Here is a 27,751-nt window from a genome sequence, read left to right on the forward strand (position 1 = left end):
ATTCATTGAATTAGCTTGTCCAAAACCATTATTATTTGTAAATGAATTATCTTGATGCATACTTAACATAGACCACATATTTTCCATTTGTTTTGCTAACTCAGACATTTGAAAAGCCAAATCCATATTGGAATTAACTTCATACATTTTTTCAGAGAGTAGAAATTTTCAAAATTTGGATTTGTGATTAAAACAAAAAAAAAATCAAAAAGTAAAATGGACTAATGAATCAATTAAATAAGCAAGGGAAAAACAAATGACAATAATAATAAAGTGATAGAATTAAAGAAAAGCTGTTAAGGAATGTGAAAATTAAATAAAGAGAATAGGGAAATTAAAAACAAATATAAAGCAAATTTTTAACTAGAGGAATGAATTAAATAAAATGCAAGATTAAAGAATGAAAAAAAATGACAATAATGAAGAGATAGGAAAAAAAATCAAGTAATTAACGAAAAAAAAAGAAAATTAAATTGCAAAATAAACAATTCCCCGGCAACGGCGCCAAAAATTGATGGACAATTTTTAATTATGTCCTCGCAAGTGCACGAGTCAGTGTAGTTATAGTGTGCAATAGCAAGGGTCGATCCCTCAGGGAATTGATACGATGCAATTTAATAACTTGAAAAATAAATAACTTAATAATTTAAAGTGCTATAAACAAATGCCAAAGATGAATTCAAATGCAAAATAATTAAAATGCAGGAAGCTAAAACCAATAATTCAAGTGGAACCAAAATATCAAATAACAATCGGAATGAAAAAGCCTAGGAATATGAGTCAGAAACCATTACTAATCCTGTATTTTAGCTAAACTTGTCAACTAATTAAATAGAATAATGCAAAATATATATGATAAACAATTCACGTCCCTAGAACTGGACAATTTAGTAAAGCATTTTTTATAATAAGTAATTAAAATCAATAATAACTACAATAAATAAACAGCAGTTACACTTAGAATTTGAGAATTGATTAATGAAAATAAAGTTTACAATTTTGAGAGTTAAAAAGCAAAGAGACGGCGATTAAAGAGAAGGAAAAAAAACACAAATGCCAAGAAAGAATTGATTAATTAAAACAAAGACAATTTTGGGAATTTAAAAGCAAAAAAGTATTGAAGCCAATTCAACAATTGATTAAATTAAGAGAATAAGAAATATCATGCCAGTACGCAGCTGCCGCTACACTCTGTTGTTGCCGAAGGAGACTTTCTCAACGCCACCAAACTTCGTTGCCGCCGATCAGAATCAGTTTTTACACCGTTCACCGGAAATCTCCGGCTTTTGGTGAAGAGATGTTCGCCCATCATTATAGATTTTCCCTCTATTTATAGCGGCTGGTTTCAAAAGCTCTCTCATCCTCAACCTCTCTTCCGCTTTCAGCTTCGGCTCTTTTCTCGTTCGTTAGACCCGGTGATCGACTAACAGAAGGTAAATAATAATAATAATAATAATAATAATAATAATAATAATAATAATAATAATAATAATAATAATAATAATAATAATAAACTTATTAGAAACCATATATAACTAATCTACATTTATTAAACTCCTACTGAACATGTATTACTAAAATTATAATAAATAGGGAAAATGGCACTTTTTCCCCCTGTGTTATATACTTATAGCACTTTTTCCCCCTATATTATTTAAGTGGCAATTTTCCCCCCTGATATATTAAATGGACATATTTACCCTTAAAATAAATATTTCCTTTATTTTACTTCTCCAACAAATTATAACCACAATTTGAAAAAATAAAATACATTAATTGTTGAATTTAGAATACTTTAAAAATAAAAAAATAAAATTTTAAAATAATGTTTGAACCAACAGTTCAAATTGGATCCGAAATTGTGAAACAACGATTCAAAATAAAAACCAAATCGCGATTATATATACTTATATGTGAGTGTCAATATAAATGCGAAAAAAACATACACTATTTGCAAATATTATAATTCTAATTTTAAGCTATTGCTAGTAGTTGTTCCGATTTGAACCTCTGGTTCACGGTTCAGAATCTATTTTTTTCCACTTCACAATTTTAATAAACGGAAACCCAAATATTGGGTTATGTTATGAATCATAACCGAATTTTTTTTTATTTGATTGCTATAGTGTTCGGTTCAGTTCAAACCGAACCGTGGCCATCCCTACGTATAAACAATAATTTGTTGAACAAGAGAAATAAATAAAATATGTATTTAAGGGTAAAAATGTCTATTTAATATTATCAGGGGGAAAAACTGCCACATTTATAATAATTGAGGGGGCAAATGTGGATGCATGAATAACTCAGGGAGAAAAAGTGCTATAAGCATATAACATAGGGGGAAAAAATGCCATTTTCCCTAATAAATATTATTATTAATAATAAGGATCAAAGAATTATTGAACTGACAAAATTGAAATACTAAACAAATTTAATAATAATTATTCTAAAATTTGAACAAAATTAATAAAGCTATTAAAAATAATAATAAATAAAAATATATATAAATAAATAAATTAATTAATTAATTATTGCAAATAAACTATAAAAAGATTATATAAAATAACACTAAAAATAATGTTTATCACAAAGTGATCATGCTTTTCTATTCATTTCACAACAACATCAGGAAGATAAAACAAGGCAATTCCCAATTACAGTGAACTTAAACAAATCATACTGTGAATCAAATTCATCACCAAATCCATCATAACATGCTCATCTCTAATCCAAATTCAACGAAATCAAAACCAAAACGTGCGTCAAGACGGCCCCGAGACACCTGGTCCGAAACGACACGTAGCTGAGCCACAAGGGCCCGGCCACTGCACAGAAAACAACTCAGGGACCAGGGGCGGGGCTCATCATGGGCCGCCCCCCTCAAGCCGCTACAACGTCGGGCCTAGGCAACGACCCTCTCCTAGGGTCGTGCCCTAGGCCCGGCTGGTCACGGCTCTAGCCAACGATCCCCTTGATGGGCCGTTGGCTAGGGCCGTTACATAATCTGGTGCACACTGTCTGTGCACCAGATGATCTACTTTCATCAGCAATTCAACTTCAAGCAATTCAAACACATCCAAAACATTATCAACACATCATAGACAAATAATATATCACTTCCTAGCTCAAACACAATAAAAAATCTATCATTTCTACCTAGAAACTAGGCTTCACAGAGCCAAAATTTGAAGAGGGGGTCCATGGGGTTATACCTTTGTAGACTTCTTCTTCTTGCTTGGATCTCTTCTTCCTCCCAACCTAGCTAGCACCTCTTTCACCACCTAAACTCCCCAAACAAACCATACAAAGCTTTAGACTAGAACCTCAGAGAATGGATGAAAGCTAGAAGAGAAAATGGAAGGCTAAGATTTGAAGGGAAAATGAAGATGAACTTACTGTGTTGTTACTTCTTCTCTTGGCAGACAAATTTTTGGGTGAGGCAAAGAAAAAGACCAGGGAATCAACAATGGAATAGTGAGGTTTTTATAGGATCCAAAATCCTAGGTAGATAATCAATGATTGGTTATGGGCAAAGTGGTAAATTGGCTTGTTTCTAGCTGATAAATGCTTATTTGTCTTTATTTTCCTCCCTTTCACTAAGTCATTTTGCTTATAGGTCATTCCAAATTTCATGAGATTATGATTAAATTGTGTTATTTTGCAAGGAGTTTTGTTTGGAAACAAAGATGAGTATTTTCAGGCATTTTGGTGGACATTGGAGTCAAATGGAGCATTTTGGATGCATTAGGAGTCCAAGGGAACCTAAGAGTGGTGTATTCAATGGTCTTAGTCATTTGGGCAAATCAAAACAAAAGAGGAGCAAAAGATCAAGACATTGTAATTTTCGCTCATTTCAGACACTGTTCAGTTTTTTGACCATATATCAGCCTAGGAATATCCAAATGAAGTGAATCTTGCACCATTGGAAATCTAAATTAAAGGTCTACAACTTTGTTGAAGACCATAAGTGCCAATAAAATGGTTTTAGAGGAGAAAAATAGCCTAGAAGTCAAGACAAGTGCACATAATTCTGTTTCCAAGAGCCTCGTACTGCCTTGGGTACCCCCATCCCTTGGCCAGTATGCATCTCTTCTCCCTGGTCTAGTTTTCACTGGAAATGCACCAAAAATCGTACCCCCTGACGTACGCCCATCCCTAAGGGCGTCCCACTGTGCTCTGCTCTATTTAGGCGCGTTTTTGTGTCATTTCAACTTGGTTTTGACTCTTGTTAGAATCCTGGACACTCTCATTTACTTCCCTTTATATTTTTAGGTTAGATTAGGCTTAAATTTATGTTTCTTAACACTTTTGAAGCTTGTAATCTTGGATTTGAAGCTTGGATTCCAACATTTCAAGATTCCACCATCCATTTTCAATAGAGAATCTTTCTTCCTTTTATCTCTTTCTTTTGCAAGATTTATGTTTAATGCTTGTGTTCTTGTGTTCTTATGCTATTTAATCATGAGTAGTTAGTTTATGGACTTGAGTTAGGGTTGTATTTTCTATCTTGATGCTTGATTTGTGATTATTGCAAAAAAATGAGAAGAACTCCAACCTAGGGTTCATGTGTTTGTGAATGTTTTGTATTTATATCTTGTTAATGTTTGATGTACACATTCATTAGCTTGTTTTTGGAGGATTCCTTGCCTCAACGAGAGTTGGGTGATGAATCCAAGCCATCCCTTGCATAGACCCGATTTTTTCCTACGAAAATAGGGGAAATTGGGGTCTTTAGATGCTTTGTGTGTTTGATGGACTTGGAATTGATTCACCACGAAAGCGGGGCAATTTCTTGTTTTAGTCCTTGTATATTAATCATGAGAATGGTTCGTAGACTAGGATACCTACGTGCATTCCGCTTGATTCCTTGGTTAATTGTTCTCCCTAATCCCTTAGGTTGTTAAAGCATCTAGATGATAATGATCCCTAGCTTGAGTCCTATTTCTTTATTTTGTGTTTATCTTTGTGTATATGTGTTAGTCTTATTATTTCCTTAAACTTGTAGTTTGCTTATCTTCTTGTTGATTTCCTTATGCTAGTGCCTAGTTTATTGTGATTGCATAGTGCGTGCCATATCCCCCAATCCCCTGCGGACGATATAACACATCGAGCTCACATCTTATTTTTGCTACATCACTAGCAAAGATCAGACAAAGGGGTTGGAGGGTTGTGGTCTACCAAGCTTCATGGACCAATGTCTAGAAAGGTGGTTTTAAATAGTTTAGGGGTCAAAATGTATTTGTAACACCCCACTTTTCTATCTCTTAATCACACTTATAAACCATCATTAACATAAACAAAGCAGCGGAATTAATAACTAAAAAGATAACTAGTGGGAATGTCATTGCCTTGCTTGTACTAACTTTCTTCATCTTCTTTCTTGTTTTGGATTATGCTCTAAGCAAAAATGGAATTATAATCTGAGGATTATAAGTTCTAATTTCAATTGATATAGATATATGTATATCTTTTTTCGTAGATATATATGTATTTATAACCGTGGGGTCTGATTTATATATATTTGTGTGTATATATATATATATTTCAGATATATATCGAATAGTATTTTATATATTTGTGTGTGTATATATAAATACTATTTTGAGATATTAAATCGAATTTTGGTTCATTATTTCCAACAACTTTTTAGGTAATGTTCGAAAAATTTATTTGATAATTTTCTCAATTAATTTTATTAATCAAATTAGCTTTGAATAGCGATAAACAATAAATTTTTTTTGAGTTTATTACCGAAATGGTCCCTCGACTATTGTAAAATTACCAATTTAGTCCTTAACAATTTTTCTTGCCCAATTTGGTCTCTCGACTTTGAAAATGTTAACCATTTTAGTCCTCCGTTAAGTTAGGTGTTAGAAGTCTGTTAAATTAGAGGGCATTAGTGGAATTTCACATTAGATATAGTTAAATTAGAGCAAATCTGAATCCACTCAGCTGCGGATCTGAATCCACTCAGTTGCTATGTGATGCCGCAGCTGGTTCGAGCTCTTCACTCCATTGCCGCCACTCTCCGCCCCCACCGCCGCAGAAGCATCGACGGCGGCGCCGGATCCGGCGCTGAGCTTCTCGATGTCCATGTAAGTAGAGAAGATATCGTCCTCAGATCACATCTCCTCGAAGCTCCCGGCTGGCACGGCGGTGTCGAAGGGGTCGGACGCCAGATCCAGATCCTCCGATGGTGCAATTGCCGGAATGCAGAGGGAAACGGCGGTGTTTGGTTGGCCAATGGTTTCGAACCTGATGGATCTTGCATCTTGATGGGAGTGGAAAATGCAAGAAAACAAACAAACAAAACAACCCTTTTGTTGGGGAGATCCAGAGGACAAAAAGGACGAAGCTTTTGAGTTATGCAAAGAAAGAAACAGAAAGGGTATGTAGTAACCAATAATGGCGACTGGGAGGAAAACTGGCGATCCAGTTTCCACCGGAAAAATCAAACAACAAGCATCGAACAACAAAAACACCACTGCAATTCTACACATCCAGAAATCAAACCATTTTATAGACCAAGAACACCACCCAGACGTCTGCCTTTCGCCGGAAAATACTCCCAACGCCAGAAATACATCCTACCGATTCAGTACGGGTTGAACTTTTTGGAAAAAACACACAACGCCGAAAAAGCCGATAACCACCGTAAAGTTCCAAACCATATGAACACCACCGGAAATAAACAGATCAAAGATATGCAAATGGGTCTTCTCAAATTGAAATGGATTAATCAATTAAATAATATAAGAAATGGATTTTTTAATGTGAAATTCCACCAATGCCCTCTAATTTAACAGACTTCTAACACCCGACCTAACGGAGGACTAAAATGGTTAACATTTTCAAAGTCAAGGGACTTAATTGGGCACAAAAAATTATTGATGACCAAATTGGTAATTTCACAATAGTCGGGGACCATTTCGGTAATAAACTCTTTTTTTTTTTTTTTAAGTTACCTCACTTACCTATATAGAGAGCCATCCCACATTTAATAAAATAGTTACATATTTTATTATTATTATAAATAATATATTATTATATATTATTATTATTATTATTATTATTATTATTATTTATTAAATATAATAATTGATTTTTATATAATTTATAAATTATTATTATAAGATATTCATTATTCTTTTAGATGTTTTTACAAATTAATCGCTAATTTTAAAGTAATGGTATTTACCCTTATTTCTAAAATTTTCTTTCTCTAATCTTCCCTTCCTTAGATAATATTTTGTAATTAAAAAATTAACTTTCTTTTTAATTAATGGTAGTGTCATTCAAGTCATGAACACCAATGATCTTAAACCACAACATGTAAAGAAAATAGAGTTAATTTCAGCAATGGTCATCTGACTATTGCAATTTTTCAAAATTGGTCTTCGACTTTTAATTTGGAAGAAAAAGACACTTGACTTTCTAATTTATTCCAGCAAAGGTCCTTCTATTATCCATTCATCTCTTAGCCATTAGTTTAGGGGGCAAAATGGTCTTTCAATAGCTATGCGTCTTCTTCCTCATTTTGGTTAGTATGAGTACGCATTTGACGTAGAGAAGCAATGCTTCTTCTTCCTTAGGGACGATACAAAATTTCCAGCATGAACTTTAAATTGTAAAAAGCGACCAAAAAAACTTGAATTGCAGCATACGAGAAGTGGCCGAGGTCAGCAAACATTGCTTCATATCCTGCAATTAAAATTATCATTATCAGAAATGTGATGGAATGCAAATGAAAATTTACGAGTTTCATGCTTGTTACAGATGTTCAAACTGGTTGGCAACGAATACTATTTCAAATATCATGGGATGTAGTATCAATTTAGCCCGTGAACATCCAAGTCATCGAGGTTTTACCTGTTATCCACAAGAGAATTCCCCCCAACGACATCCATCCATCTTTTATAATCTTCTTCAAGAACTTGAACATGTACGTAATACGGGGAAAGTGCCTTGTAAACGTGTGGATTTCAAGTAAAGATATTGTAAAATCCGAGCCCACTTATGGAGATTAACCAAGATAACACGATTGGCGCAAAACAAAAGCCAACGCGGTGTGCGCCATAATGCTGTAATGCGAATAGGTAGACTTATATGAATTAAGTTATAGGGACCACCGCACTTGAAATGTAAAATTTACAGATATGAGTAACTCCGAACATCTGAAACACTTCGTTTTCCGTTGCCATTGCTTTGTGTAGAAGATTATATTCTATAGATATGAGTTGCACTAACCAACAAATTATATAAGGAAATGCAGCTTCCCAGCCGGCATAAAAATCTCATACAAAGTAAAAAAATAAAGTTCCTAGATATTACGAGGAAAAAGCTTACATTGATGGATGGTGATCCTTGGACATGTAGAATTCGAGCCCAGAAACCGCAGAGAGAACTAAAGTATGACAGAATAACGCATCAGCGGTGATAGAAAAAGAAAAATTACATTCCAAGACCCGACTGATACTAAACTCAAAGAGTAATACCGGATATGGTGGGAGTATGCAGTCCATGCTAAAAAATTTGTATCGTCCCTGAGGAAGAAGAAACATTGCTTATTTGCGTCAAATGCGTACATATACTAACCAAAATGAGGAAGAAGAAGCATATCTAATGAAAAGATCATTTTTTCCTCTAAACTAACGGCTAAGAGATGGATGGATAACATAAGGATCTTTGCTGGAACAAATTATAAAGTCACGTGTCTTTTTCGTCTAAATTAAAAGTCGAGGACCAATTTTGAAAAATCGCAATAGTCGGAGGACCATTGCTGAAATTAACTCTAACCAAAATGAAGAAGAAGCATGGCTAATGAAAAGACCATTTTGCCCCCTAAACTAACGACTAAGAGATGGATGGATAATATAATAGAAAGACTTTTATTGTAACAAATTAGAAAGTCAAGCGTCTTTTTCGTCTAAATTAAAAGTCGAGAATCAATTTTAGAAAATCATAATAGTCGGAGGAGCATTGCTGAAACTAACTCAAAGAAAATATTAAGAGAAAAGTTTGAAGGAGAAAAAATATCATTTTCCTTTTATTAACAGCTATTTCGAAAAGGAAAATACTTGGTGAACTCCTATTTTATATTCCCAACTTGTATTCCTTCTCACATGTTTTTGATGTGGAAAATACTTGGTGTACTCCCATTTTAAACTCCCAACTTGTACTCCCTCTCACATGCTTTTGATGTAGACACTTTTCAATGGACCCACATAATGAAAACAACCAATCCTGATTTGCCACCCCAGGGAGTATAAATGAAGGAATAGAATTTTGGGAGTTTATGTAGTAAAACTCTTTTGATGTAGACTCTTTCTATGGACCTACATGTTAAAAATAATCAATCATGGTTTGTCACCTCAGAAAGTACAAATAAGAGAGTAGGATTGGAGCTTTCCAAAACAAGGGGAAAGTTAATGCACAAATGAAAAGGACAAAGGTAATTATAGTACCGTAGAATCCGATGCCCTTGTCAACAGTAACTCAGTATACAGTCATAATACGGATTACGGAGCACTAAAGCGATATAACACCAAAGGGCAAAGGCAGCCGTCACCGAGCGAGGCACGAGATGTGCACAGAACGACGAACAGCGACCTAACGAGCATGCCGCGTTGAACTTCACGTCCAGCCCACCACCTTTTTACCCTAATTTGACTTCCAGTCTCGCCTCTTCCTCTCAGACACACATACATCCGAAATTCTCGGGTATTTGAATTTACCACTGCAACTTGTATGCACACACTTTGCCGCATTGGTGCCGATTCTTACTTAAAATGTCGTTGATTAGCTGATCGAGTGCTGGAACTCTGCGTTCGTTGATTATTAGAGTTTTTAGTTACTCGGGGGTAGATCGGAGTTCGAAATGGAGTCATTAATTGAGCTGTGCGATTTGATCGCGGACAATCCAGCTCAATTTCAGGAGAAGTTGACGTGGTTGTGTCGCCGGTGTCCACCGCCGGAGGCACTGCTCGTGGGATCTCCTAGAGTTTCTAGGCCACAGCTCAATGCAGTCCTTGCGGTGGCTCGATTCCTCTCCAAATGCTCCAATTGCGTAGACAAATGGCCCAAATCGCTCATCCTAGCCTTTTATCGCTCTATTTTTTCTTCTTTCAACCCATCCTTTTGGCCGCAATCCTTTGGGATCGACTCGATTGCATCATTCTTTACTGATTTTTTGGGATATGTCTCAAAAGCCTCGATTCTTTGCCCAGATTTCGCTTCAGATGTTTCGGGCTTCACAGGCGAGATTTTGATAGCTGCAATAGGCAATGTAAGTGGAGATGTTAGAATTTCTAAGGTGTTCTTGCATGCCATATCTCTAAATTTCCCTCCTACCGTTCCTTCTGACGTGGATAGGTTAGTTTCCACTCTCCTTGATCGGTTTGAGATTTGCATTCCAGGCTCTCCGAGAGAGCTCATTTCGAACAACTCAGTAGCAACCTCAGCTCAGAGTTCACCTCTGAGTATGGGCCATGAGAGGTCGAGTCCTGGAAATGATATGAGCAATGCATCTGGATCATCCAGTAGTTTAGTTACTAGGATTGCAGATGACGCAGGCAGCTCACAGTCACCCAAGGGTATAGTGATGAATGGGAGTAGCGGTCCTTGGAGGACCAATGTGGACTCACTGGCAGCAAATATGGGTTTTAATGATGGTGGTGGAGGCAGTGGTGCCTATAGGCGAGCTATTGCTTCTTTTGAGGAGGAGTCCTTAGATAGCCTTGAGAAGCGCGAAATAGCTTTCAAATTGATAGGACACATATTGGACAAAGCACAAGTTGATCTCAAGCTTTTGGAGCAAGTGAGAAGTATTGCTAGGGAGCAATTACAGTCAATGGTGGCTTTTCTTAAGGTAAAATCAATGAATTATGAAACTTATCTTTATTTTTCCATTGTATAAGATGTCTTAGTGAAAGAGAGATGCAATCTTATTCAATTACTTGGTTCTTTCAGATAAGGAAGCATGACTGGTCAGAACAAGGTCAGTCTCTGAAAGTTAGGATCAACACAAAACTTTCAGTTTACCAAGCAGCTTCTAAGTTGCAGATTAAAACAGTTGGTACCCTTGATTCTGATGGGAAGTCATCAAAGCGATTGTTGCATGGAGCTCTTGCACTATTGATTGAGGCTGCTGAGGCATGCTTGTTCTCAGTGTGGCGGAAGTTGAGAACTTGTGAAGATCTGTTCAGCTCCTTGCTTGCTGGAATTTCCCAAGCTGCTGCTGCTCGCAGTGGCCAACTGCTTCGCGTTTTGCTAATTCGATTTAAACCTCTTGTCCTGGCTACATGTGCTCAGGTACAATGTTGGGGCTTGGTTAGATTGTTTCAAAAGTGATGCATATTGTTGTTAAATGTTTTTGTACATTGGTCTTTACTGGCAGGCTGACACTTGGGCCAGCAGTCAAGGGGCCATGTTTGAAAGTGTTTTGAAGACTAGTTCTGAGATAATTGAATTTGGATGGAAAATAGATCGATCTCCTGTGGACACTTTCATTATGGGATTAGCTACAAGTATTCGGGAAAGAAATGACTACCGAGAAGAGGTGAGTTGACACATGTTAACATTGGGAACATGGAATACATATTTATTGGTAGTTGAGAGTGTGCACGGGTGTATCAAGTAACGATTATTGCTTTATTCTGTGTACATACATGTTTCCCTTGTTTCCTAATAGTTTGTTTGGTGGTTGCTTTCGTACATTTTACAAAGTTCAAAGTTGAAGTTCCCGAGGAAGTCAGAAAAACCATAGTGGAATGTAGTGTTTTTGCTTAGGATGAGTGATCATACAAAAAATGCACTTATAAAGAGAACGTAAGAGATGTAAAAATAGGGTACATACACTTTATGTTAGTTTTACAATATCTGCTAGCACAATAAGCTACCATTCATCAGTTTTTTACTTGAGACATTCAGATACATTTTGTAGTAAACTTTCCCACAGTTTTGTATGATAGTAGGATATACATAGTGATCTCTTGCTTTGGAACAATGTACTTCGAAGTTTGATTTGCATAGTGCCTGTTTTGCCCAACTGATTGCTTCTTGAAAATGAGGATTTTGAAGAAAGCCTCATTTGGAGCTTCTCAAAAAAAAAAAAAAAAAAAATTCTTCCCACCTTTCTAACCTTAAAAAGCCTTGTTTACGTTTAGTGTATTGCCCAACTTCTTTTTGGAGTAGATAAGCTCCAAAATGAGTTGGTCCAAACTAGCACATGGTGGACTTGAATAATAGGTATATCTGGTTGATTAGTTGCTCTTCCACTTGTAAGTTTTTTTTTCTACTTTTATATGAATGTTATGCCTCTTTTTATGCCAATTTTCAGCAAGAGAAGGAGAAACAGGCAGCTTCTGCTATTCAGTTGAATGCTATAAGGTTACTAGCTGACCTGAATGTCAAAGTTAACAAGGCTGAAGTGGTTGACATGATATTGCCATTGTTTATTGAAAGTTTAGAAGAGGGTGATGCTTTGGTGCCGGGATTGCTAAGACTCCGAGTATGATTGTCTTTTCTGGTGTACTTTAGTGGACCTTATCTTTCTGCCCTTTTGTCTTCTCAATGTTTATTGCTTCCTTTAATCTTTTTTCTCAGTTGCTCAACCATATGTTTTGTTGGAGTTATTGCAGCTTCTTGATGCTGTTTCTCATCTGGCAAGTTTAGGCTTTGAGAAGTCTTACCGTGAAGCTATTGTTCTGATGACTCGAAGTTACTTGAGTAAACTTTCTGATATTGGCTCAGCTGAAAGTAAAACCTTGGTTCCAGAAGCTACCACAGAACGCATTGAGGTTCGTTGCCATTTTTGGTATACTAGTAAGCTTTGGATTTATTTATGAAGGTTTGGGTATTTCTGTGGTGCTCACATGTGCAATCAAATTCTAGACACTTCCTGCAGGATTTCTTCTGATTGCCAGTAGACTCATCAACCCTAAGTTGCGCTCAGATTACCGTCACCGGTTGTTGTCATTGTGTTCAGATGTGGGCTTGGCTGCCGAGGCAAAAAGTGGAAGGTAGGCACCTGCTAACCTTGGCTAAGCAGAAGGTACTGATACTATTGTATTCAGCGAAGCTAATGGACCTTGTCTTTTGCAGGAGTGGAGCAGATTTTCTTGGGCCTCTACTTCCTGCTGTTGCCGAGATATGTTCAGATTTTGATCCCACTGTAGATGTTGAACCCTCACTTCTAAAGTTATTTAGAAATTTGTGGTTTTATGTTGCTCTCTTTGGGTTAGCTCCTCCAATACAGAAAAATCAAGGTGTGTCAAAGCCTATTTCCACTACTCTAAACAGTGTTGGCAGCATGGGAACAATCGCACTTCAAGCAGTAAGCGGGCCATATATGTGGAATTCTCAGTGGTCTTCTGCTGTCCAGCGCATCTCCCAGGGGACCCCGCCTCTTGTAAGTTATACACTGCAAGTGGCAAATCTGAAATGTCTTCTGGTTTAGCTATTTGCCTATATCCACCAACTATTATTTGTTTTTTCAATTAAATTGAAGCACAGACATGAACTGTTGCATTTCTGTTTTAGCAATTGGTTAGCATTTTTCTTTTATCTCTTTTCCTTTTTAATAAATCTGTCTCATATTTGAATTCACAAGATTTTAAGAGATCTTGTAATAACATTACTTGTAAAAAGCTACTTTCTTGTAATACTCGTTAATAAAAAAAAGACACCTTAGAATTTAGTGCAGACACATTCATCTTAAGCTTCCTAAATACGGTTAAGTCAAAATGTCTAGCAGAAGGCATCAGTTATATGAGGAATAGGAGAATCTAAATTAGATGAAAGGGATTCCTGGGGTGTCAGAGAGTACTTCATGAGATGAATTAGTACTGATTCTATGTGCCCCACTCCAAGTTTACCTGTAGAAATTGTATATTTACAGAAGTTTTGTAGGGGTACAACTTGTGATGGCATGAAAGTTTCAGCAAATCATGATTTGGAATATGGACTCTATACTAGTTATATCCACTAATCTGCTACTATTTGATGCCTGCACTTTTCATGCATGTTTATTATTGTTGTTATTAATAATAATATTATTATTCATTGCTATTACTCTGATTTCTGGTCTTTCATTTCTAGAGACAATAGCATATTTTGTTGAAGGAAATATTTATTTTAAGGCTTTAATACCAACGGACATTTGCATCAGGTTGTGAGCTCTGTGAAATGGCTCGAAGATGAGTTGGAACTTAATGCTCTTCATAACCCAGGTAGCCGAAGGGGGAGTGGAAATGAAAAAGCTGCTGTAAGTCAGAGGACTGCTCTTTCTGCTGCATTAGGAGGACGCTTGGAGCTTTCAGCAATGAGCACAATTTCAGGTCTTGATGATATTTCATCTTTGGTGTTGAAAAACAGAGTTTTCCATGTATTTCTCTTATTTTTATGCCTCCTATGCTTGGCTTCAGAGTTGATGGTCAAGAATATTAAGGCATTGTTGATTCTTTTCTTACTTACATAGGTGTGAAGGCAACTTATCTACTTGCGGTAGCGTTTTTAGAGATCATACGATTCAGCAGCAATGGTGGCATCCTGAATGTGGGCCCTGCTTCAACTGCTTCTTGTAGTGCTTTCAGTTGTGTCTTTGAATACTTGAAAAGCCCTAATCTTATGCCAGCAGTTTCCCAGTGCTTGACAGCAATCATCTACAGGGCCTTTGAAACAGCATTAGGCTGGATGGTATTGTCACACTCTTTTCCCCTTTTAATATCTCCTTGTGCCTATATAACCTATTAAAATTGAGGGATTGAAAGGCCTGGCGGGTGGAGAATAAACACCACCCGCCAGTTAGGCGGAAGCAAAATATGTGAGAAACCAGAGAATTGAGAATAGAAAGAATATATTATATTGAAAGATTATAGTAGATTGTATCTCCCTATGTGTCTACGTACCTCTATATATATACTAAACTACATACTAAATTAACCCTAATAGGAATAGGAAACTACTAATAAGAATAGGAAACTAAGACAGCTTCTACTAGGTAGAGACAAAGGTTTCCTAATATTCAACATATTAGAACTAAGTTTCGGTATGCTAATAAAAGTTAATGCAATGACCCTGCCTTGCATGTAGGCATCTTTAATAATGATATGAGGCTGGGAATTTCAAATATGAAGCAACTTGATGAAGTTAATTTATGAATTATGGTTGTGTTTGTGGTGACATGCTTGCTCACAATCCTTTATTGCATCCATGTGTTTTCCCATTTTTTGTTGAAAGTGTTAGACTTTACAAGGTTAAGAATATGATGCAACTTCTCACAGGATGATCGAACATCTGAGACTGGGCAGATTGCTGAGACTAGAGAGTCTACTCTGTCTGCCCATGCCTGTTTTCTCATTAAAAACTTGTCTCAGAGGGATGAACATGTTCGGGATATCTCAGTTAATTTGTTGAATCGACTTAAAGATCGATACCCTCAGGTTGAAATTCCATTTGTTTTTTACATTTCAAATTATTCAAATTTTCTTTCATGCAATTTTCTTTTGCTTCTGTTGCAGTGTTCCTAATTCTAACCCCATAATGGTTTATGTGCTTTCAGATTCTGTGGAAGTCTTCTTGTCTGGATTTGCTGCTATTTTCTGCACAGAATGATCCTCCTGCAACTCTTGTCAGTGATCCTGCATGGGTTGCAACCATCCGTTCTTTGTACCAGAAGACTGTTCGGGAATGGATAATTGTGTCGCTATCATATGCTCCTTGCACTACTCAGGGCCTTCTTCAGGTTTCTTGTTTAGAGTTCACCGTGATGCTGTATGATTGTTTTCATTATATGACATTTATAAGTTAAACCAATGTTTCTGTTATTGAGCAGTTCAACTTAACTGCTCTGAGTTCTATGTTTTTGTCGGTGAAACCACTCTGCAATGAATGGTCTCACTAACATGCTTCAATGATTTGATATATCATATATCTTTTAATTATACCTTACCAGCCACTGTTGCTTCTTCTTTAGAATCTCAGTTATCTAAAATTAAGAGAATGTTGTTCCTCAGGAAAAGCTATGCAAAGGAAACACCTGGCAAAAAACACAGCCAACTAAAGATGTTGTTTCTCTTCTATCTGAGATTAAGATTGGTACTGGTAAAAATGATTGTTGGACTGACACAAAAACTGCAAATATTCCTGCTGTCATGGCTGCAGCTGCTGCAGCATCTGGAGGAAACTTAGCACTGACAGAGGCGTTTAATTTGGAGGTGCTAAGTACTGGTATGGTGAGTGCTACTGTAAAATCTAACTATGCTGGGGAGATAGCTGGAATGAGAAGGATATATGAGGGCATTGGTGGGCTTGATTCTAATCTCCTAATGATAGGAAATGGGCATAATCTTGATCCTCCAACCTTTGGATCTGCAGCTATGGTTCGCGATTCACCTCCCAAAACTTACTCTTTTTGTGAGTTATTACTTATGAGGTTTGTGCGTCTACTTCAGAAGTTTGTTAACATAGCAGAGACAGGTGTAGAGGTAGATAAATCTTCATTTCGTGAAACATGTTCTCAAGCTACTGCTTTACTTCTTTCAGATATGGTAAATGTAAGGCTCTACCTCATCTTTACTTAATTCTCGAAGGCATTTGTTTTTGCCCTATGTCACTCCTGCTGATATTGGTGGTACAATATCTGTTACAGGGTTCAGATTCAAAATCTATTGAGAGCTTTGCACAGCTTCTTCGTCTCCTTTGCTGGTGCCCAGCTTACATTTTAACCCCTGATGCAATGGAGACTGGTATATTTATTTGGACATGGTTGGTTTCAGCAGCTCCTCATCTGGGTCCTCTTATCCTTGCTGAACTCGTTGATGCATGGTTGTGGACGGTTGACACGAAAAGAGGTCTTTTTGCATCTGAGACACGGTATTCTGGGCCCGCTGCTAAGTTAAGGCCTCACCTGGCTCCTGGGGAGCCAGAATTACCACCAGAAAAGGACCCTGTTGAACAGATAATGGCCCAGAGACTTTGGATTGGATTTTTTATTGATCGCTTTGAGGTGATATGTTTTGTGTTTTGTACCTATACAACTCTTTTTCTCTAACAAGTGTTCAGATCTCATGCCATTCCATACTGTTCTGAATTATCTGCTTCCATTTTTGGAATGCTTGGAAGTGTGTGATCATAGAATGATACTGCTCTGACTTTCATATGACATTTTGTACAGTTTATATCTTCACTTATCCCATCATGTGTTTAGTAATTTACCTTATTTTAGCATTTTCTCTTGCTTACTAATGTAAGAGAACCTATCAAGGCTTTTGTTTCCTCTGCATGCTTATTAGTCAAATTGTTCAACTGAAAAATCTACTTGTTTTTTTTTTTTTTTCTTTTTAAAAACTTTCTTTTTTCTCCTATTCTTTTGTGTGCAGGTGGTTCGCCATAATAGTATTGAACAGCTTTTACTACTAGGTCGATTGTTACAAGGAACCACAAAGCTCACTTGGAACTTTTCCCACCACCCAGCTGCTTCTGGAACCTTTTTCACCCTCATGCTACTAGGGCTAAAATTTTGCTCTTGTAAGTCACAGGGTAGTCTACAGAACTTCAGCAGTGGGCTGCAGCTACTGGAAGACAGGATTTACAGGTAAAAAAAAAAAAACTTGAAACAGACCTTTGCTGTTTATAGATTTTGAATTGCCTTTCTTGCCTTGAGCTGAAATGAAGGAGGCTTATTATTATGGAAGGAAAATTGAGTATTGAAACAGAGTTTCAAATTAACACAAACTTTTCTGTACGTGTATGCTGTGATTTTGTGTCACTAAAACATTTAGTAGCATAGTTAAGTTATTTATCTTGCTCATATGTAGGGCTTCATTGGGCTGGTTTTCCCATCTACCTGAATGGTATGACATGGGTAATAACAATTTTGCCTTGACTGAGGCTCACTCTGTTTCTGCATTTGTTCATCATCTTTTGAATGAGCCAGTGGATACTCAACTTGATATGAAGGGACGGGGACCTGAAAATGGAAGCTCTTTCAACAATGTGGTAAGCGATACTTGATGCAGAAAGTTAAATGAAGTAAATTAATACAATTCGTTCATTCGTACTTTAGGTGATGTATTTTCAGACTTTTACAAGAATCAAATCAAGAAAGTCTTGCAAATATAGCATTATTTTTGTCATTGAAACACCCAACATGCAACCACTAGGAAGTATGGAAATGGGACATGGGAAATGACAATTTTAAAAAAGGCAGGACATGAAATGCAGGGGAAATGTGCAAATATAAAAAATATAGGGGTTTATTTGTGAATATTAGTTTTCTATTAGTTCCATGATTAAAAGTATTAAAGTAATAAAGGATATATTCACTATAAAAAATAGGGGTATATATATATAGGGCTTAGTTGTAGTGCGGATGGCTTCCCAAGTGCGAACGTGCAAACAAATATGGTCCGTCCAACTAAGGATGATCAAAGGCTAAAAATCAATGAAAATGGAAAAAACGCTTTGGCATTTTTGTAGTTTTTTCACTTTTCTGTAATTACAATTGTGCATTTAGAAATGCTTTGAGTGCACGGAAGGCACTACATGATTCTCATCACCTTCCTCCTTCGTGTCACCACAAGAGTTTTGAAATGCACCTCCAATTATTTGTGAATGCACTGTCATGCATTTCCAAATGTACAATCCTAAAATCAATGAAAAGGGGAAAAACACAGTTTTTATTTTTGTAATTTTCTATAATTACTATTATGCATTTAGAAATGCTTGACAGTGTGTTCGCACTTGGAGGCCTGTTCGCATTTGATCATAATTATATATATATTCTAGACTAGCATTTCTTTTTTAGAAATGTACCCAAATGTTTTTTTTTTTTTTTTTTTTTTTTTTTTTTTTTTGCCTTTTATTTTTAATTATGGAAATGTCCCAGAATATTTCTGGAAAGTTCCCAATGTGGAAATAACACACTTACACACATCCCTAAGAGTTTCTTTGCATCATAGCTTAGATACATACTACAAGCTTCCAAACCATTTTGCTTATTTCATGAAAATGATTACTTATTTTCAGAGAGACCAGTATCACCCTGTATGGGGCCAAATTGAGAACTACAGTGTTGGAAGAGAGAAGCGGAAGCAGTTACTTCTGATGCTATGCCAGCATGAGGCTGATAGGCTTGATGTTTGGGCACAACCAATTGTTTCCAAGTAAACTGTGTTAAATTGCTAATTTTTTATTTTTTTATTTAAATTTTCTTCTTTGGTAGCTATTCACTTCAAAATTTTTTTTAACGTGTATTAGAGAAAGCATTTCACGGCCAAAAATTAGCTCAGAGAAATTGGTTGAATATGCTAAGACTGCCTTCTCTGTTGATCCTCGGATAGCTTTATCGCTTGCATCAAGGTTTCCCACAAATAATGCTCTCAAAGGTGAAGTGACCCAGTTGGTTCAGGTACATTCTTCTAATAAAATTTTCAAGGTTGGAAATTAGCATAGTTATGTGATAAGATCAATCACTTTTTACTTTACGTTTTGTTTAGTTGGATGTGACCTAAGTTTCTCTTTTTCCCATTGTAGTCACACATACTAGAGATTCGCAGTGTACCTGAAGCTTTGCCGTACTTTGTTACTCCTAAGGCTGTTGAAGAAAATTCATCACTTTTGCAACAATTGCCACACTGGGCTGCATGTTCGATCACAATGGCTTTGGAGTTCCTTACACCACCATATAAGGGTCATCCTCGCGTGATGGCTTACGTTCTAAGGGTGTTGGAATCTTATCCTCCAGATCATGTGACTTTCTTCATGCCTCAGCTGGTGCAGGCTTTAAGATATGATGAAGAGGTGTGTTCTCTAGTATCATCCTTGCTGTTAACCATTTGGATGTATGAATGCAAATATGGAACAGATATCAAATACTAACGTGTCCTGCATTCAATTCTGGGACAGGGAAAATTAATGCATGTCTTGTTAAATTATATCCTAGTATCAACCTTGACTAAATCTTCCATATGATGGTTAATTTCTGTGCAGAGGTTGGTAGAGGGATACTTACTTAGAGCTGCTCATAGGAGTGATGTATTTGCCCATATTCTGATATGGCATTTACAGGTTCAAGAAAGTTTGCTTTTTTATTTATTTTATTTTATTTTATTTTATTTTTATTTTTTAAAAACAAGAACTAAGCATGCCTTAAGATAAACATGCTTTAGTTTGCATGTAATAACTGCTGACTACAATAATGTTTTAGGGAGAGACCTGCGCACCAGAATCAGGGAAGGATGCTTCTGCCAAGGTACGCCTGTTTAATTAGCTTTTAAACTGATAATGGATGTGCCTGGAGTAAGGACATAATAATTTTTTTCAGCATTGGCAATAATTAAATAAAGCATGCTTGCTGTGAACTGTAAAGTAATTTAACTGAATGTTAAATATTTACATTTGTGAACTTATCCACACACACACAAAATTGATCAACAGTTATCTGGATCCATTTGATTCTGTGTCGCATATTAACTGGCTATCCTAATCTCAGTTGTGTCGGGGCGAGGAGAAAATGCTTTATTGGTGTTGTAGTGTGGGAGTATAATGCCATTCATTAGCCTATAAAAAGAAAGAAAAAGATAATGTGACTTATTTCCTATTACTTGCTTTTCCCAAGAGTTGAGGGGAGTAGGAGATGCTCTCAACCTCTCAGGAATTGGTTTATCAAAAAAATCCATTCTCAAAGCAGACATTAGTGGATTCTCTAATTTCTCTTCCTCAGTTTACTCCTAACGTTTGATGTAACAGAACATTGGAGCTGATTCATATGTAATGAATACACTTGTATGAGAGGAAGTTTCTTGTGCTTGATGTTGAAAAGTGTAGTGTTAAAGTCAATTTTGTAATTATCATATGTATTCACCTGGGGTTTTTTTTGATGTTTTTCTTTCAGAACAACTCGTTTCAGAATCTCTTGCCTGTGGTTCGGCAACGTATAATTGATGGCTTCAATCCTAAAGCACTTGATGTGTTTCAAAGAGAATTTTATTTCTTTGACAAGGTCACATCTATATCGGGTGTTCTCTTTCCACTTCCAAAGGAGGAACGGCGAGCTGGAATTCGTAGGTAATGTAATAGAGATACTGAACTACTATTAACTAATATTGTCATCTCTGACATTATAGAGTAATTTTTAATGTTAAATTAGGGAACTAGAGAAAATTCAGGTGCAAGGAAATGACCTTTATCTACCCACTGCTCCAACTAAACTTGTCAGAGGTATTCAAGTTGATAGTGGAATTCCCTTACAATCAGCTGCCAAGGTTCCTATCATGATTACATTTAACGTGGTGGATCGAGATGGGGATGAAAATGATATAAAGCCTCAGGCATGCATATTCAAGGTGAGATTGGTAAAAGGCCTAGTTGTCTGCCCATTGGTGAACCATTCTGAAATGGAAGAACTATTACAACAACTACAAAAAGAGATTAGAGGCAAAAAATACACTGTTCCATAACCTGTCAACTTTTTTATGTTCACTTAGTACAGAGATCATTTTATGTCAACCTTTTTTGTTTTCTTTGCTATTTCTCTACGTAATTACATCTGGATATTCTGTTTTATAGGTTGGAGATGATTGTCGGCAAGATGTTCTTGCTCTACAAGTCATTTCACTTCTGAAGGATATATTTGCAGCTGTTGGGCTTAACCTTTATCTGTTTCCATATGGAGTTCTTCCAACTGGCCCAGAAAGAGGAATAATTGAGGTGAATCTTTGTTTGGCCTTTGCATTTCTTTCAGTGTTTGCGTGTGTTTTCAAACGTAAATATATGTAAATTCTGATCTTTTTGTTAGTTTATAGAGCAAAATTTGGAGGAAAGAGTTACGCGTGAAAGAGGAATTGAGGATAAATTTAGTAGTGAATGGAGTTAAGGGAAACTTTTGGACTGGTATGGTAGCACTACCCTATCAGGTCGAATTTTCTTCCAGGTTTTCTTCTCATCAGCACATCAGAATGTTAAAAGCCGCGGGGTGGGGTGGGCGGGTGGAGGCAGTGAACTACACAATCTGTGGAAAAAAACGAATGCAACTATTAAATAGATAAAAAGGAAAAAAAAAGGATGTGTTATACGAGCATTGACCATATGATAAAATGGAATAAATTATGTAAATGGGAAATTCTATGTTGTGATTACAAAAAATGGAGACAATAACCATCACCAGAAAAACACCCCCATTTTGTTAGACCTACTAAAAGAACAATTGTAAAAATAAATAAATAAATCTTAACCCCCAACACCAATTTTGTTAAGTGTGCTATATCCCTTGTCAGTTAAGAGAATAATCATTTTTGTGTTCTTTAAGTTACGTGATTTCAGATCTACATACTATGCGGTTCTTTTTGCTGTTTATATTTCTTATCTTACTGAAGTTGGCCTCACTAATTTTTGTTTTAGTTTGTAGTCCTTTATTTAGATTTTCAAAAGCTATTAATAATATTTGTAATCTTTCCCATGTGGGTTCCTATTTGTCAAATATGACCGGTTATGCTTTAATACATTTTGTCTTGTTTTAATGTACAAAATCTAAGAAAAAAACCAGTAAAAATAAAATTAGACATGACTCTTAAGTGCAGCTGAAGGATCATTGTGTATCTGATGGTTATTTTAGTAGAATACAATATGATATGTAGTCATTAGATCACTTCTTATGCTGCAATCTTATTATGCATTTCCTTTTCATTGCTTCCCTTCCACCCTATAAACATTAACTCTTGAAGGTGTGGAGTTGTTAACAAGATTTCTGCAGGTTGTACCTAACACCAGGAGCCGAAGTCAAATGGGTGAGACAAATGATGGTGGTTTGTATGAGATTTTTCAACAGGACTATGGACAAGTTGGTTCTCCCAGTTTTGAAGCTGCTCGCGAGAACTTCATCATTAGTAGTGCTGGTTATGCAGTCGCTAGCCTTTTGCTTCAACCGAAGGATAGACATAATGGGAACCTTCTATTTGACAAGTATGACTAACCCCTCATATGCTATTTGTTTTGGTACATAACCACATAAACCATGACTATCTACCAACTGTCCTATTTTATTTTATAATACTTTCTTTGGGAAAGGTGAGCATTTTTTCAGTAGGCAACAATATAAACACTATTCTTTAAATGTGTTACTCCGTCCATATATGATGATTTTTTTTGGCATACAATCATTTTTATGATTTTTGTGTTAAATGATTAAACTATGGTAAATATTCCTTTTTTATTTGTTTGGAATGGGATTGGGAGTAGTTACCATGGTAAAGAAATTGACTCCAGCTATTGGTGGATGCAGTGTTGGTAGGCTTGTTCATATTGATTTTGGTTTTATCCTGGAGACATCACCCGGTGGGAATATGCGATTTGAGAGTGCTCATTTCAAGCTGAGTCATGAGATGACTCAACTAATTGATCCATCCGGAGTAATGAAAAGTGAGAGTTGGTATCAGTTTGTGAGGTGAGATGAGGTCCTTCAACATGTGTCTTTCTTTTGAGCATTTAGAGAACCTACCTGTCTGCTAAACCAGGCTTCCATTGTTTTTGCAGCTTGTGTGTGAAGGGTTATCTTGCCGCTCGCCGCTACATGGACGAGATAATCAATACAGTCTTATTGATGATAGATAGTGGGTTGCCTTGCTTCAGCAGGGGCGATCCTATAGGAAATCTTCGTAAAAGATTTCACCCTGAAATGAGTGAGCGTGAGGCAGCCATGTTTATGATTCGTACATGCACCGATGCATATAACAAATGGACTACTGCCGGATATGATTTGATACAGTATTTGCAGCAGGGTATTGAAAAATGATGTAGTAATTCTTTTTGTGAAGAAATTACTTTGCTGTCTCCTTCCTAAGTTGTATATTTTGATGGATAGTAAGTCGTTAAAAACATACTCGTTTATAAAGTACAGCAGTTTTTTTTTTTTTTTTTTTTTTTTTTTTTTTTTTTTTTTTAATTTATTTAAGAACTGAGAGAGAGAGAGAGAGGATCAAATGAGAACTTTTTTCACATGAGAACTGAGAATTAGTTTGAGCCTTTGATTTGTACATATAATTATGGAGGGGTGAATTAATATTTTTGTGTGCGTTTAGAATTTCAATATTATTATTAGTGGATGTTACATATTATTTTAAGATGTATATTTTTTGTAGGATTATATTTTTGGTAGGATCGTGTACTTCTAATTTTATATATGTGCATTTTATATTCTGTGATTGTGCACTTTAGTATAAATTCTTGTGCATATTGAGGCTAAGGTATGCGGATGTATGCATTGCATTGTAGTGTTATGCGTATTATAAGGTTGTGCACGCGCTTCTATTTCAGTGCGCACATTTAATCTAAGTATGTTGCTTCACTTGCTTGTAGTGAGTATTGAATTGGACATCGTGTGCACTACTAATTTATTAGTGTATATGTTGTATTGTTTGTTATATATATATTTTTTGAATTGAACTTGAAAGATGGTAATAATTTTTTTCTAAAATAAACATCAAACAACGGCATTTCTTTTATTTACTAGTTTTTTACGCGCATTGCGCGATTGAGATAATGTCCAATATTTTTTTAAATAAGTAATCTAAAATATATAAATGCAAGATTATATTAGAATTGTTCATGCATGAGTATGAATAGACATGTGGTTCCCCACCGCTGTCCATCGCTGGTACTTCGAATCGAGGAGGGAAAAAACAACTAAATTACATATTTACTCCGAATAAACGGTGTCATACACTAACGGGGAACCACATGTCCGTTACGGGAGGGGCTATATGTGCACCGTTTTGATAATTGAGGGGCAACATTTACACCACTCATAATTCGGGGGTAACATTGATAATTGGCATATTATAGAGGGGCATTTTTTACAATTTTCTCAAAAAGATAATAGACAATGTAGTGAATATAATCAATTGATGAATTTGAATGTAAAGAATTTTTACATTGGAGAAATATAAAGACAATATAACTAAGAGTGAATTCCATTTTTGGTCTTACTGTTATAGGGGCGTTTCCAATTTCAGTCCACTTTAATTTTTTTTGCCACTTTACAACCACTGTTATTGAATGTGTTCCACTTTTAGTCCACCGTTAATATTTTCGTCAAGAGGCCGTATAATCAAAGGGTATTTTGGTCTTTTTATGTTTGTCTCTTCTCTTTTAATCCAGGTGCTTCGTCCTCCTCCTCCGATATTCGAAGATGGCTCTTCGAACAACGAGAATGGGAAGCCAAAGCTACATCGTTTCGTTCGTTCCAACATGGGCCGGCGAGGTTTCTTAGATTTTAGGTTTAATGTTTTCATTTCTTTAGTCAAACATAGTCTTGGATGAGAAGAAAGGTCAAAATACCCCTAGATTACATGGCCTCTTGATGGAAATACTAATGGTGGGACTAAAAGTGGAACACATTATATTCAATAATAGTGGTTATAAAGTGGCAAAAAAAATTAAGGTGGACTAAAATTGGAAACGCCCCTATAACAGTAGGACCAAAAATGGAATTTACTCATATAACTAATAACATTATTTCTCTTAATTAATTTATTGATAATGAATATTTTTTTTAATAAAGACATTGTAGGAATAATGTAGCGAATATAATCAATTGATGAAATTGAATGTAAAGAATTTTTATATTGAAGAAAAATAAAGACAATATAACTAATGAAATTATTTATCTTATTTAATTTATTGATAATGAGTAATTATTACTTTTTGAATAAAGACATTGTAGACACATAATTCTAAATTAAAGAAATGCATATGCATGTATTATTTTTTGTTGTAGCTACTAAATTATTATTTAATTTAATAAGAGTAAAATAGGGTACTAATTATGTCAACTTTGATTGGGATGGAGTTCGAACCTTAGACCTTTCTTATTAAAATCAATGAGTAAGTTAACGGTGAATTAACAGAAATTAACGGAAAAGTTAACGGAAAATCATATTCATTAAGGATAAATTAGTAAATCTTAAGGAAAAATTAAAATCTGATCAATCTGAGCCATTCATTTGATTAAAAAATTTGACCGCCATTTTTTCTACCCATTATAGGTCTAACTCTCTTGGGCTCTTATTAGTATATATATATATAGTATATAGTAGATATCAATATATTGTTTGTTGTTTTATCTTAGGATTCATATATGCACACATGTGCACTTAAGTATTGTCACATTTTTTAATAATGTTTTTACATGGAAAAAAAGTCAATTAAAGAAGAGAAAAAAAGAGTATATACATGGATAAACTTATTTTGTTATATAAAAGAATGGACTTATTTTGTTGTTCATTTACCAATTTTTATGGAAGTTTAGAATTTTTATTGAACAGATTTGAATTGCCTCTTAAATTTAGGGCGTTAGACTTTTAAACGGCATTAGACTTCTAAACATAGTAATCACTTTATTTCTAAGGTTGAGATCTATTATCATGTGAGTATCATATATATATATATATATATATATATATATATATATATATATATATATATATATATATCTATTATCATGTCAGTATCATCTTTATATATATATATATATATATATATATAGAGATGATACTGACATGATCTATTATCATGTCAGTATCATCTTTATATATATATATAAAGATGATACTGACATGATAATAGATCTATATATATATATATATATATATATATATATATATATATAAAGTGATGATTGTTTTCAGGCGTCTATGGTTCATCAATTTTATAATTATTGAAAAATATTAAGAGTGTTGTGAATATAATAATGATAATAATAATAATAATAGTAACATTATTATTAGTAAGATGCAATAGAATAGTAGCTATATTAGCTCAGTGAGAGGAATAGAGGATTGCTATATTTCATATATATTGCTTCTGATGTGTTTTTATACAAGGAGTGGAGGGGGTATTTATACTATCAGGATTAAGAATAAACAAATATATAATTTGCATAGCATAAACAGATGTTGAAACTAATTTAGTTGGTTACTCAACATGTAGCTTTGCTTTGTCATGTATTAGTGCACGTGTTCCATTCCCAATAACTACATTTTTGGAGTATTGTGCTCTTCAGGAGCAAGAACATTCCTTCTTGTTTGTGCTCCTGCTCTTCCTTCTTGTGTCTGTGCTCTTTCTGAGCAAGACTATGCTTGCTCCTTTAAAGCAAGATCAGACTTGCTCTAGATTCTTATGTTTGTGCTCCTTCTCCTTCTTGCGTCTGTGCTCAGAACATCCCTTCTTGTTTGTGCTCCTGCTCTTCCTTCTTATGTTTGTGCTCCTTCTTGTGCTCTTCCAAAGGAGGAACACTTTATTGCCTCGTTAAAAACCTTACCAAAGAAAAACCCAGTGGGAAAAGAAACTTTGGTCAAGGGAAAAAGAGTACAATAATATGCTCCCCTGATGAAGACATCATTGAATGTCTTTAAGATGACGCATACCAATTCCACGGACTAGTTTCTTGAATGTAGTCGTAGGTAATGCTTTGATGAACAGATCTGCTAAGTTCTCACTTGAACGAATCTGTTGAATAATGATTTCACCTTTCTTCTGGAGGTCATGAGTGAAGAAGAATTTTGGTGAAATGTGCTTTACTCTGTCTCCCTTGATGTATCCCTCCTTTAATTGAGTGATACATGCTGCATTATCTTCATATATTGTTTTTGGAGTATCATCCACTAGTAGACCACATGCCCCTCAAATTCATTTGGGGATTTCCTCAGGGGTCCCGATGATATTCATATCATCAACATAAACAACGATTATGACAAAT

At 35.5% G+C, this 27,751-nt stretch overlaps 1 protein-coding gene across 2 annotated transcripts; it reads left to right on the plus strand.

Moving 5' to 3' along the window:
- The first annotated feature begins 9,475 nt into the window (after positions 1–9,475).
- On the plus strand, positions 9,476–23,906 carry LOC109191348 (phosphatidylinositol 4-kinase alpha 1-like). 2 transcript variants are annotated; one of them, XM_019341978.1, is made up of 26 exons: positions 9,476–10,867; positions 10,969–11,310; positions 11,396–11,557; positions 12,338–12,508; positions 12,639–12,797; positions 12,892–13,019; positions 13,102–13,408; positions 14,168–14,336; positions 14,477–14,694; positions 15,282–15,440; positions 15,560–15,742; positions 16,014–16,547; positions 16,649–17,005; positions 17,379–17,593; positions 17,817–17,997; positions 19,027–19,163; positions 19,258–19,408; positions 19,534–19,800; positions 19,990–20,067; positions 20,207–20,251; positions 20,894–21,066; positions 21,149–21,344; positions 21,568–21,708; positions 22,751–22,959; positions 23,279–23,440; positions 23,530–23,906. In XM_019341978.1, exons 1-26 carry the CDS (start codon positions 9,878–9,880, stop codon positions 23,786–23,788), a joined length of 6,093 nt encoding a protein of 2,030 aa, XP_019197523.1. In that variant the 5' UTR covers positions 9,476–9,877; the 3' UTR covers positions 23,789–23,906. The 2 variants fall into 2 exon arrangements, with proteins under 2 accessions (XP_019197523.1, XP_019197522.1); XM_019341977.1 differs by having other exon boundaries at positions 9,477–10,867; positions 16,014–16,553.
- Positions 23,907–27,751: the final 3,845 nt, after the last annotated feature.

Source organism: Ipomoea nil, unplaced genomic scaffold, assembly GCF_001879475.1.
Source record: "Ipomoea nil cultivar Tokyo-kokei standard unplaced genomic scaffold, Asagao_1.1 scaffold1619, whole genome shotgun sequence".
Lineage (NCBI taxonomy): Eukaryota > Viridiplantae > Streptophyta > Magnoliopsida > Solanales > Convolvulaceae > Ipomoea > Ipomoea nil.